Source organism: Hordeum vulgare, chromosome 7H (assembly GCF_904849725.1).
Source record: "Hordeum vulgare subsp. vulgare chromosome 7H, MorexV3_pseudomolecules_assembly, whole genome shotgun sequence".
Lineage (NCBI taxonomy): Eukaryota > Viridiplantae > Streptophyta > Magnoliopsida > Poales > Poaceae > Hordeum > Hordeum vulgare.
The window spans coordinates 405,889,932-405,903,918 of record NC_058524.1 but is presented as its reverse complement, the minus strand read 5'-3'; the positions used below and the strand labels follow the sequence as shown (position 1 = coordinate 405,903,918).

At 47.1% G+C, this 13,987-nt stretch overlaps 1 protein-coding gene across 1 annotated transcript; it reads right to left on the bottom strand.

The window, feature by feature from the left end:
• Positions 1 to 10,632: 10,632 nt before the first annotated feature.
• On the bottom strand, positions 10,633 to 12,694 carry LOC123412143 (purine-uracil permease NCS1-like). The gene has a single exon (XM_045105093.1). It carries the CDS (start codon positions 12,626 to 12,628, stop codon positions 10,958 to 10,960), a length of 1,671 nt encoding a protein of 556 aa, XP_044961028.1. The 5' UTR covers positions 12,629 to 12,694; the 3' UTR covers positions 10,633 to 10,957.
• Between the last annotated feature and the right edge of the window lie 1,293 nt (positions 12,695 to 13,987).

Below are 13,987 nucleotides of genomic sequence, written 5' to 3'. Positions count from 1 at the left end.
AACCGGGACTTCAAAGACATTTTGAACGTCATGGAGCATATGAGATGTTCGAGGAGTTGAAGTTTATGTTTGAGAAAAATGCCTGCATTGAGACGTATGAGACCTCCGATAAGTTCTATGCTTGCAAAATGGAGGAGAATTCGTATGTCAGTGAACATGTGCTCAAAATGTATGGTACTCTAACCGTCTAGCTGAGATGGGGATTTAAATCCTGCAAGAAGCTATATCTGACAGAATTCTTCAGTCACTACCACCTAGCTACAAGAGCTTCGTGTTGAACTATAACATGCAAGGGATGAATAAGTCACCCGGCGAGTTATTTGCGATGCTGAAAGTCGCTGAGTCAGAAATCCAGAGAGAACATCAAGTGTTGATTCTCAATAAGACCACTAGTTTCAAGAAAAATGGCAAAGTCAAGGAGGGTAACTCCAAGAATAGTGGCAAGGCTGTTGCCCCTCCAACGAAGAAACCCAAGGATGGACCTAAGCCGGAAACTGAGTGCTATTATTGCAAAGGGACTGGTCATTGGAAGCGCAACTGCCCCAAGTATCTAGCCGATAAGAAGGCGGTCAACGCCAAACAAGGTATATATGATATACATGTTATTGATGTGTACCTCACCAGCTCTCGTAGTAGTGCCTGAGTATTTGATACCGATTCTGTTGCTCACATTTGCAACTCGAAATAGGAATTGTGGAATAAACGAAGGCTGGCGAAGGATGAAGTGATGATGCACATGGGAAATTGTTCCAAGGTTGATGCGATCGTCGTCGGCACGGTCTCACTTCAGTTACCATCGGGATTAGTGATGAACTTAAATAATTGTTATTTAGTGTCTGTGTTGAGCATGAACATTATATCAGGATCTTGTTTATTGCGAGACGGTTACTCATTTAAGTCGGAGAATAATGGTTGGTCTATTTATATGAGTAATATATTTTATGGTCATGCACCCATTATGAGGGGTTTGTTCATATTGAATCTCGATTGTGATGACACTCATATCCATAACACTGAGACCAAAACATGTAGAGTTAACAATGATAGGGCCACTTTCTTGTGGCACTACCGCTTAGGTCATATTTGTCTTAAGCGCATGAAGAAACTCCATGTTAATGGACTTTTGGAGTCACTTGATTTTGAATCACTTGACACATGCGAACCATGTCCCATGGGCAAGATGACTAAGACTCCGTTCTCCGGAACAATGGAGCGTGCAAGTGACTTGTTGGAGATCATACATACTGATGTGTGCGGAGCAATGAGCATAGACGCGTGATACGTCTCCAACGTATCTACTTTTCCAAACTCTTTTGCCCTTGTTTTGGACTATAATTTGCATGATTTGAATGGAACTAACCTGGACTAACGCTGTTTTAAGTAGAATTGCCTTGGTGTTATTTTTATGCAGAAATCAAAGTTCTCCAAACGTCCTAAAAATTTACGGGGAGCAGTTTTGGAAAATATCAAAATTACCTGCGCCAGAAACCACCTGAGGGGGTGGGCCAGTGGGCCACAAGCCCCTGCTCCGCCACCGCCCCCTGGTGGCGGTGGGCAGGCATGTGGGGCCCACAGGCTTCTGCCGCCCCCAACTCCAGCTCTATAAGTTGTCTTTCGTCCCAGAAAAAATAAAAAGAGAAGTTTTCATCGCGTTTTCGATACGGAGGCGCCACCACCACCTGTTCTTCATCTGGAGGGCAGATCTGGAGTCCGTCTTGGGCTCCGGAGAGGGCGAATCGTCGCCATCGTCATCATCAACCTTCTCCCCTCTCCAATTCCATGAAGCTCTTCGTCATTCGTGAGTAATGTATTCGTAGGCTCGCTGGACGGTGATGAGTAGGATTGGTCCCTAGTATCCACTATGTTCTGAGATTTGATGTTGCTACTACTTTGCCATGCTTAATGCTTGTCACTAGGGCCCAAGTGCCATGTTTTCAGATCTCAAATTATTATGTTGTCACCAATATATGTGTGTTTTAGATCCGATCTTGCAAGTTGCAGTTACCTACTATGTGTTATGATCCGGCAACCCCGTAGTGACAATAATCGGAACCACTCCCGGTGATGACCATAGTTTGAGGAGTTCATGCGTTCACCAAGTGCTAATGCGTTGGTCTGGTTCTTTATTAAAAGGAGAACCTTAATATCCCATAGTTTCCTTTTGGACCCCGCTGCCACGGGAGGGATGGACAATAGATGTCATGCAAGTTCTTTTCCCTAAGCACGTATGACGACACACGGAATGCATACTTACATCACATTGACGAATGGGAGCTAGCTACATATCTCTCCATGTTATAGTTGTTGCATGATGAATAGCATCCAAACAAATCACCGATCCAATGCCTACGAGTTTGTCCTACTGTTACCACTTTCGTTACTTATCTTGCTCTGCTTCTACTGCTGTTACTTGTTTTGTTCTGCTACTGTTGCTACTACTGTCGCTTGCTACTGTTGCCACTTGCTACTGCTGTCACTATTGTTGTTCCTTGCCACTGTTATTGCTCGTTACACTGCCGATACCCGCTACTTCGCTGTTACTACTTCGCTGTTACTATTGTGCTTGTAGATACTAATCTTTCAGGTGTGGTTGAATCTGACAAATTCAACTGCTAATACTTGAGAGTATACTCTCACCTCCTGTCTGGCGTACCTACAAATTGGGTCGAATACTCTACCCTCAAAAACTACAGCGAACCCACGCGCCGGTGGGCCATCAACAACATTCTTCCAGTTTCATTGCCAGGGAGTGCTATCAGCATTCTTCTGGTGCCGTTGCAGGAGAAGGTTAGTTGTTTATAAGCATTCGTCTAGCTAACACTAGAGATTGCAGGATCAGCCCTTTTCTGGAGCCATTGCCAGGGAAGCACAGCTGACGTCAACGCGTGCGGCGGATATTGTTATTCTCTAACCTTCACTGACGATTTGAGTAGATATGGCTATATCTACTTGATGAAGCACAAGTATGAAACATTTGAAAAGGTCAAACAATTTCAGAGTGAAGTTGAAAATCATCGTCGAAAGAAGATCAAGTTCCTACGATCTGATCGAGGATGTGAATATGTGAGTTACGAGTTTGGTGCTCACTTAAGGCAATGTAGAATTGTTTCATAGTTGACACCGCCTGGAACACCACAGCGTAATGGTGTGTCCGAACGTCGTAATCGTACTTTATTGGATATGGTGCATTCTATGATGTCACTTACCGATTTGCCATTATCATTTTGGGGCTATGCATTGGAGAGAGCTCCATTCACTTTAAATAGGGCACCATCGAAATCCGTTGAGACGGCACCATATGAGCTATGGTATGGAAAGAAGCCAAAGTTGTCGTTTCTTAAAGTTTGGGGATGTGATGCTTATGTCAAACAGCTTCAGCCTGAAAAGCTGGAACCCAAAGCGGAAAAGTGTGTTTTCATAGGTTACCCAGAAGAGACAGTTGGGTATACCTTCTATCTCAGATCCGAGGGAAAAGGCTTTGTCACTAAGAACGGAGCTTTTCTTGAGAAAGAGTTTCTCTCAAAAGAATTGAGTGGGAGGAAGATAGAACTTGATGAGGTTGCGGAACCTCTGCTTCAATAAGATTGTGGCGGAGGGAAGAAAGAATTTTCTGTCGAGGCAACACTAGTTGAAGAGGAAGCTAATGATGATGATCACGAACCTTCAGATCAAGTTACTGTCGGACCTCGCATGTCGATAAGAGCATGTACTGCTCCTGAGTGGTACGGGAATCCTGTCTTGTCAATCATGTTCTTGGACAACAATGAGCCTGTGAATTATGGAGAAGCAATGGTGGGCCCAGATTCCAAGAGATGGTTAGAAGCCATGAAATCCGAGATAGGATCTATGTATGAAAACAAAGTATGGACTTTGGAAGTATTACCTGAAGGTCGCAAGGCTATTCAGAACAAATGGATCTCTAAGAAGAAGACAGACGCATACGGTAATGTGACCGTTTATAAAGCTCGACTTGTGGCAAAGGGTTTTTCACAAATTCAAGGAGTTGACTACGATGATACATTCTCACCCATAGTGATGCTTAAGTCCGTCCGAATTATGTTAGCAATAGCTGCATTTTTCGATTATGAAATCTGGCAGATGGATGTCAAAATGGCGTTCCTTAACGGGTTTCTTAAGGAAGAGTTGTATATGATGCAACCTGAAGGTTTTGTTGATCCAGAGAATGCTGACATGGTGTGCAAGCTCCGGCAATCCATTTATGAACTGGTGCAAGCATCTCGGAGTTGGAATCAGCGCTTTGATGAGGTGATCTAGGCATTTGGGTTTATACAAGTTTTTGGAGAAGCTTGTATTTACAAGAAAGTGAGTGGGAGCTCTATAGCCTTTCTAATATTATGTGGATGACATATTTCTGATTGGAAACAATGTGGAGTTTTTGGAAAGCGTACATGATTAATTGAATAAAAGTTTTTCAGTGAAGGACCTAGGCGAAGCTGCTTACATATTGGGCATAAAGATCTATAGAGATAGGTCAAGGCGCCTAATAGCTCTTTCACAAAGCACATACCTTGATAAAGTTTTGAAGAAGTTCAAAATGGAACAATCCAAGAAGGGGTTCTTGCATGTGTTACAAGGTATAAAGTTGAGTAAGACTCAATGTCCAGTAACTGCAGAAGATAGAGAAAAGATGAGTGCCGTCCCCTATGCTTCAGCCATAGGGTCTATCATGTATGCAATGTTGTGCACAAGATCGGATGTCAGCCTGGCTGTAAGTATGGCAGGCAAGTTTCAATGTGATCCAGGAGTGGAACACTGGGCGGTGGTCAAGAATATTTTGAAGTACCTGAAAAGGACTAGGGAAATGTTTCTCGTTTATGGAGGTGACGAAGAGCTCGTCGTAAAGGGTTATGTCGATGCAAGCTTTGACACTGATCCGAATGACTCTAAGTCTCAAACCGGATATGTATTTATTCTTAACTGGGGTGCGGTAAGGTGGTGCAGTTCCAAGAAAAGCGTTGTAGCTGATTCAGAGGCGGCTAAGGAGGGTGTTTGGATGAAGCAGTTCATGTCAGATCTTGGAGTAGTGCCAAGTGCACTCGATCCAATCAATCTGTTCTGTGACAACACTGGTGCCATTGCTCTAGCGAAGAAACCAAGGTTTCACAAGAGGACCAGACACATAAAGAGACGCTTCAACGCCATCCGCGATTACATCAAAGAGGAGGACATAAATATTTGCAAAGTGCACATGGATCTGAATGTTGCAGATCCGCTGACTAAACCTCTTCCACGAGCAAAGCATGATCAACACCAGAATTGTATGGGTGTTAGATTCATTACATTGTAAATCACATAAAGATGTGAGGCTAGATTATTGACACTAGTGCAAGTGGGTGACTGTTGGAAATATGCCCTAGAGGCAATAATAAAATAGTTATTATTATATTTCCTGTTTCAAGATAATCGTTTATTATCCATGCTATAATTGTATTGACTGGAAACATGAATGCATGTGTGGATATATGGACAAAACAATGTCCCTAGTGAGCCTCTAGTTGACTAGCCTGTTGGTCAAGGATGGGTAAGGTTTCCTAGCCATAGAAAAATGTTGTCACTTGATGACGGGGTCACATCATTAGGAGAATGGTGTGATGGACAAGACCCAAACTATAAGCGTATCATGTGATCGTGTCATTTTGTTGCTATTGTTTTCTACATGTCAAGTATACATTCCTATGACCATGAGATCATGTAACTCACTGACACCGGAGGAATGCCTTGTGTGTATCAAACGTCGCAACGTTACTAGGTGACTATAAAGGTGCTCTACAGGCATCTCCGAAGGTGTCCGTTGAGTTAACATGGATCAAGACTAGGATTTTTCACTCCATGTGACGGAGAGGTATCTTAGGGCCCACTCGGTAATAAAACATCACAAACAAGCCTTGCAAGCAATGTGACTAAAGATTTAGCCACGGGATCTAGTATTACGGAACGAGTAAAGATACTTGTCGGTAACGAGATTGAATTAGGTATGGCGATACCGACGATCGAATCTCAGGCCAGTAACATACCGAAGGACAAAGGGAATGATATACGGGATTGTGTGAATCCTTGACATAGAGGTTCAACCAATAAGATCTTCGTAGAATATGCAGGATCCAATATGGATGTCCAGGTCCCGCCATTGGATATTGGTCGGAGAGTGTCTCGGTCATGCCTACATAGTTCTCAAACCCGCAGGGTCTGCACACTTAAGGTTCGGTGACGTTTTCCGTGTAGTTGAATTATTGATGTTGGTAACCGAATGTTGTTCGGAGTCCCAGAAGAGATCCCGGACATCACGAGTGTCTCCGTAATGGTCTAGAAACAAAGATTGATATATAGGATTGTTGCATTTAGCTTCCGAAAATATTTCAGGCATTATCGGTAAAGTACCGGGAGTGACAAATGGGTTCCGAGGTTTTACCGGGAGGGGCAACCCACCCGGGAGAGGACCTAATAGGTCCATGGGTGGAGCACCAGCGCTTAGTGGGCTGGTGAGGCCATCCCAATAAGCCTATTTCGGCCAAGGCAAAAAAAGGAATAAAAAGAAAAAAGGAAGGAGGTGGGCAAGAAGGAAAGGACTCCACCACCAAACCGAATTGGAGGAGGAGCCCTCCTACTTGGAGTAGGTGGCAAGGCAGCCTCCCTCTTGTTCCTCCTATATATAGTGGAGGTTTGAGAGGGTTTTTGCACCTCAAGCCTTTGTGCAAACCTATCTCCCTCCACTACTTCATCACACATCGTAGATAGATCAATACGGTACGGCGAAGCCCTGCCGGAGTAGCTCCACCATCATCACCGCCACGCCGTCGTGCTGCCGGAGAATTCAGCTACCTCTTCGTCTCTCTTGCTGTATCAAGAAGGCGGAGATCGTCATCGAGCTGTACGTGTGCTGAACACGGAGGTGTCGTTCGTTCGGTGCTAGATCGGGACGGATCATGGGACGGCAGCGATTTGGATCGCGAAGACGTTCCACTACATCAACCGCGTTTCTTAACGCTTCCCACTTAGCGATCTACAAGGTTATGTAGATCCGATCTCCCTCTCGTAGATGATCATCACCATGATAGGTCTTCATGTGCGTAGAATTTTTTTCCCATGCAACGTTCCCCAATATAGGTGTGATGTCATTAATATGACGATTCAGAAAAAGATGTTAGTACCTTGTTTCAGGATTGGTCAATGTTTTGTTACTCGAACCCAGGTAAACACTTCGGGCGGAAGAAGGTGCCACACACATTACACGAGAGTTGTTGAACTCGTCTATCGAACCAAAGACCGAAGATAATTAGCTGATGAAGATCCTCATGCCCAGCGTCGAAGACTAGTTCGGGGGCTACTAAGGGATTCCTGGACTAAGGAGTCCCAGCAGAGGTGGTTTAGTCCATGGGGTCAGACTGGGGGTCGTCAAGGAAAAGGAATGCGGAGGCCATATGACAAAGCATGAATACTCCGGATTCTATTGAAGGCTTGGCGTGCACTCGAGGGAAAGGATGATTCGTTCGACATGTAATCCATAGAAGGTAACCGACATTCATGTAACCTTAGATACCTCTGGTTCCTATATAAACCAAGGGTTCTAGCCCGTAGAATAGTCATACACAACATCATAACCCCTAGGGTATATCCCACAATCTCACGATCTCGAGGTAGATCAACTCTGTAATCGCTACAACATCAATACATCAAGGCAAGACATAGGGTTTACCTCCATCGAGAGGGCCCGAATCTGGGTAACACTGTGCGTCGTTTGTTCCAAGGTATCTAAACATTATGCACTTTGGCTCTTTTTTCACTTGGTAATACATGTCTCATTTTGACAATAAGGATCATAAAACACTACACACTGATCTGGCAAAACTATAAAGAGAACATGATGCTAATCTTTGCACAAAGAAACACCAGCCAAGAATGAAAATACTATCAAGACTGAGAAAACCTTTGAGCTTAGCACCAATGCTTGTCACACGCCTCTCGCACCACCATATCACCAAAGAAAAAATGACGGATCACCTCCTCACCGAGTTCGACCAGGCTCTATTGCTTATATGTAGCTTTGTGGGCCTTCAAGGTGGCTCGCCCAAGGAAAAACCATTACCGTTGAACGAATCATACCCGAGACACGTCATCGAACTTCAGATCTGGCACCCTCGTAGGACTAAAATGTCGAAGGAGGAAAACATAGATGCGATCCACAAACCATGAACTCAGCACATGATCCACCATCTTCCACATGCCGCCGATGCACACCACAATCTGCATCCTCTCCTGGACTACCTTCTATGCTCTGCGCCGATGCTGGAGCAAACATCGTCGATGTTGGAAATATGCCCTAGAGGCAATGATAATATAGTTATTATTATATTTCCTGTTTCAAGATAATCGTTTATTATGCATGCTATAATTGTATTGAATGAAAACATAAATGCATGTGTGGATATATAGACAAAACTATGTCCCTAGTAAGCCTCTAGTTGACTATCCAGTTGATCAAGGATGGTTAAGGTTTTCTGACCATATGCAAGTGTTGTCACTTGATGACTGGGTCACATCATTGGGAGAATGATGTGATGGACAAGACCCAAACTATAAATGTAGCATGTGATCGTGTCATTTTGTTGCTATTGTTTTCTACGTGTCAAGTATTCATTCCTATGACCATGAGATCATGTAACTCACTCACACCGGAGGAATACCTTGTGTGTATCAAACGTCACAACGTTACTTGGTGACTATAAAGGTGCTCTACATGTATCTCTCAAGGTGTCCGTTGAGTTAGCCTGGATCAAGACTCGGATTTTTCACTCCGTGTGACGAAGAGGTATCTCGGGGCCCACTCGGTAATACAACATCACAGATAAGCCTTTCAAGCAATGTGACTAAAGTGTTAGTCACGGGATCTTGTATTACGGAACGAGTAAAGAGACTTGCCGATAACGAGATTGAAATGGGTATAGGGATACCGACGATCAAATCTCGAGCAAGTAACATACCGAAGGACAAAGGGAATGGTATACGGGATTATATGAATCCTTGGCACAGAGGTTCAACCGATAAGATCTTCGTAGAATATGTAGGATCCAATATGGACATCCAAGTCCTGCTGTTGGATATTGACCGGGGAGTGTCTCAGGTCATGTATGCATAGTTCTCGAACCCGCAGGGTCTGCACACTTAAGGTTCGGTGACGTTTCGGTATAGTTGAGTTATAAGGTGTTGGTGACCGAAGGTTTGTTCGGAGTCCCGGATGAGATCATGGACGTCACGTGGGTTGCCGGAATGGTCTGGAAATGAAGATTGATATATTGGATTTTTTCATTTGGCCTCCGGAAAGATTTCGTGCATTACCGGCAGTGTACCGGGAGTGACGAATGGGTTCCGGGTTTCTACCGGGAGGGGGCCACCCACCCGAGAGAGAACCTAATAGCCCATGGGTGGCGCACCAACCCTTGGTGGGCTGGTGAGGCCAGCCCAAGTGGACTATTTCGGCCAAGGAAAGAAAATCAAGGAGAAAAAAAAGAGGGAGGTGGGAAGGAAGGAAGGGACTCCTCCTTCCCCAAACCGAATTGGAGTTCGAGTCCCTCCTCTCCCACTTCGGCCGATGTCCTAGGGGCTCCCTTGAGCCCCAAGGCGAGCCGCTCCCCTCCTCCTATATATACTAGAGGTTTTAGGGTTTTTGAGACACAACTTTGCCACGTGCAACCCTAAACCTCTACTTCGTAGTTCTTCCTCTAGATCGGTTTTCTGCGGAGCTCGGGCGGAGCCCTGCAGGACTAGATCATCACCATCACTGGCGCACCATCACGCTGCCGGATAACTCATCTACTTCCCCGTCCCTCTTGTTGTATCAAGAAGGCAGAGATCGTCATCGAGCTGTACGTGTGCTGAATGCGGAGGTGTCGTCCGTTTGGTACTAGATTGGGACGGATCGTGGGACGATGGTGATTTGAATCACGAAGCTGTTCCACTACATCAACCGCGTTTCTTAACGCTTCCCGCTTAGCGATCTACAAGGGTATGGGGATCCGATCTCCCTCTCGTAGATGAACATCACCATGATATGTCTTCGTGTGCGTAAGAAATTTTTTGTTTCTCATGCAACGTTCCCCAACAGTCGAAACAACAAAACCATAGGACAAAGGTCCACCACAAGGATGTCTTCGTCGCCACCCCATCCTTACTTGAACAAACTCATTTCCAGATCCATCCCATATAACCAATTGCCTCGACCTAAAAATTCTTTATTACAGCGCCGCCATCGTCACCATCGAAGCCAAGACGATGAACATTCGAAACTAAAGTTGCTAAAGCCTAATACAATCCACATGCATGGATCCGACGACCGCCCTCACCACCATGGATGACCAAGGTCGTCGGCGTAGGAGACCCACCGAAGAGCAGCGGGGGCGGTGGGATCGCCTTTCTTTCTTCTCTTCCAAGAAAGAAAACAATACTCACAGAAAAAAAAAGTCAATGGCAAGAAGGAAAGACGATGTCAGTTGCAGTATTGTTATGCGTTTTGGCTCTGTGAAGAAGAAAAATACATGTAGTCCACACTCAGCAGTAGGATCTACTGGGGACGCACAAATAACACCATCTCATTCCAAAAATAAATAAATAGCTGAACCAGGTATATACTACTCGCTCCGTCTCAAAAGTCTTGTCTTAAATTTGTCTATAAATGAATGTATCTAAATACTAAAACGTGACTAAATACATTCATATGTAGATAAATGTAAGACGTGAATTTTGGGACGGAGAGAGTATTCAACATACATACAGTAGCATGCTGTCTCACAAAATAAATGTAGGCATATAAACTCTATTATGCAATTGTTTGGCTGATTAATAAATGTATACATATTTTACTGTTTAAGATGTATGGATGTACTGTCTTGTTTACTTATTTGTTTTGTTAGTATTGCTGTATGTAGTGTCATTTAAACCCACTCTAGTAGGAGTATGAAGTGGCACGACTGTACTGTCGTTTCACTTCAACCCCTCTCTGGAGACGGAGCAGGCAGTAGGTGGCGCCGGCGACGAAGAAACTGACGAACCAGGCGTTGTCATAGGCCACGACGAGTGCCTTGGACATTGTCGGCAGCACACCGACCTTGTGCAAGAACCCCGGCACGACGGCGGCGAATCCTGCCGCCATCGCCACCATCGCAGCAACGTTGAAGCCGCCCTGGAAGTAGTAGGGGCTGTCGTCTTCCTCCGAGTAAAGCGCGTCGACGTCCAACGCAGTACGCCGCACTATATAGTGATCCGCGAGCACGATGCCTCCGATAGGCCCCATGAGCGCCGCGTTTCCGAGCAGCCAGGTGAAGACGAAGCTCTCGCTGGAGCTGAGCAGCCGCCACGGCTGCAAGGCGATGCCGAGCAGCGCCGTGGCGAGCGCACCCTTGGCGAACGTGAATGTCTGCGGCGCGAGCGCCACCAGGGTGTTCGCCGGCGCGACGACGTTGGCGGCGATGTTGGTGGTGATGATGGCGAGGGTGATACCGAAGATGGCGAGGACCTTGGTGGCTGGCCCGCCGATGCGGCTGAGGAGCTCGATGGGGTCGGAGATGACCTGGCCGAAGATGGCCTCGGTGGAGGAGGTTATGGCGAGGCCGGCGAAGGTGAACATGCCCATGAACACCGGCAGCCCGATCTGGCCGAGCACCTGGTCTTTCTGGCTCCGGGCGTACCGCGCGAAATCGGGGATGTTGATGGCCACCGTCGACCAGAAGCTGATGTTGGCGGTGAGCGCCGGGAAGAAGAGCTGCCAGAAGTCGCCGCCGACGAGCCGCGGCGGAAGCGAGAGGATGGGACCGAAGCCGCCGGCGGAGACATAGGCCCAGGCCAGCAAAACGGAGGTGAGCGCTACGAGCACCGGTGCTGCGTAGCGCTCGAGCTTGCGGATGCCGTCCATGCCGCGCATGATGACGGCGAGCTGCGCGGCCGAGAACACGAGGAGGCACGCGATCTCGAGTGGCGAGGCCCCGAGGCCGGGAACCGGCTTCAGCATCGGCGCGTGCGTCTTGAGCCACGTAGGCAGGAGGAGGAAGATGGCTCGGCCGCCGATCCACGACTCGATTCCGAACCACCCGCAGCCGATGACCGCACGGACGACGGCCGGGACGTGCGCACCGTGAACCCCGAAGGCGGCGCGCGCGAGCACCGGGAACGGCAGCCCGTGCGTGACGGCCGGCGCGGCCGTGAGCACGAGCGTGGCGAGCACGATGAGGTTGGCCAGCGTGACGGTGGCCACGCCCTGGATCGCCGACATGCCGAGGTCGACGAGGCTACCGGCTAGGTAGTAGGCCGGAACGCCGACGACGAGGCCCACCCAGAGGCTGGCCAGGTCGACGCCCGTCATGGTGCGCTCCGACTTGGGCGTCGGGGCCAGGTCATCCGCTCCGCCCGACCCAAGCCTGGGGCACACGGGCATGATCCTCCTGCTGGTGCCGCCGCCGCGAGGGAGGTGCAGAGGCGCGATCCCGGCTGGCGGCCCACGCGGTAGCAGAGGCAGCCGCGGCGGCGTGGTCGAGACGGCGAGGAGGTGGTGCAGCTGCAGGTGGTGAGCGGAATGTCGTGCGGCGAGCGCTCGCGACAGGGCCATGGACACGGCGGCCATCGTGTCGTGTCGTGCTGGTAGTGGCCGCACCGCGCGAGCAGAGAAGCGGGAGCGGAAACGGAAGCAGGGGAATGAACGAGAGGAGGGTGTGGCGCGAAATGTTGCTGGAGTCGAGTGTTTGCAAACGGGGGAAGGGAAGGTGATAAGGGGAGGGGCACGTGTTACGTGCAGGGGGCCCTGCGTCCGAGGAGCCGAAACCTGGTTGGTTGCACTGCTGGTTACAGTACCGACGGGCCATCGCCCCGGGCAAAAGATCAAATTCGTTTTTTGTTAGGCCAAGTCAAAGATGGCCATACCTCACCACGCAAAAAACCTCATCACTGCGGAGTGGAGATTGGTCACCTCGGGTGTGTTTGGTTCTAAGGCAAGGACAGTTTTAGCCTTGCCTAGCAAGGATATGTGTTTGGTGGAGTAATGATTTGTTTGCTTTTGGAGGCAAGCTAGCTCGTAACTGCAGCTAAATCCTTGCCTGGCTGGGAGAGCCAAATTAACTCTCTCGTGATGGCAAACTAGTGAATCGTGGATGAGACCAGTCATGTAACTGTAAACCGGGGCAACACAACCAAACAACATCGCTTAGCTCATGTGGGCTACGGCACAAACGGGCTCGTCACTGCTGCACATACGCCCGCTGGCCCGAGTGCAACATTTCTCACGAACGGTTAAACGCTTCCGTGGTGTGCTCTGCTCCATCCAGCAAGATACCCTGGATATTTACCTCGTGAAACAATTTCATTTTTCTACCCCTCAAAAAGAGAACAATGGCCTCCTTTGGTTTATAAGGATAGGAAAATCATAGGAATAGAATAGTTATAGTGAAATGAGATTACACGTACCTCAAATCCTATGAATATGAATAGACAAAGAGATGTTTTTCTTAGGGGGTGAAAAATAAGAGATGTCTACCACGTGACACATGTGGTAAGCAATCCAAATAATTTTTATTTTTAAATATCCTTCCATTTACATGATAATGTTTTTCCATTAAATTTAGACTAATGTTTATTTTCCTACAAAATATGAAGGATAGAAACAATTCCTACAAACCAAAAGGCTCTAAAGGATAATTTTCTATAAAAATCACATCTGGTGGAAGTCATATAAAATTCCTACAAATCAAAGGAGGCCTTACAATTTTCTAGTTTGATCATATTTCATTTGTTTAGGCAATGTTAAGTATAATAGGGACGTATACCTTGCAATTTTTGGCATCTTTTAAAGAAACACTTTACTATAAAGGTGTATCGAACTACGAAACATCCCAAGTACAAAGAAAACTACATCAAGGTACAATGTACCACTGAACAACCACTCCCGCCCGTTAGAAGGAGTCACCGACGCGCTGCTATAATCGCTCTC

Excerpts from the sequence above, each read along its gene's own strand:
- LOC123412143 (XM_045105093.1), bottom strand. The coding sequence starts at position 12,628 with ATGGCCGCCGTGTCCATGGCCCTGTCGCGAGCGCTCGCCGCACGACAT.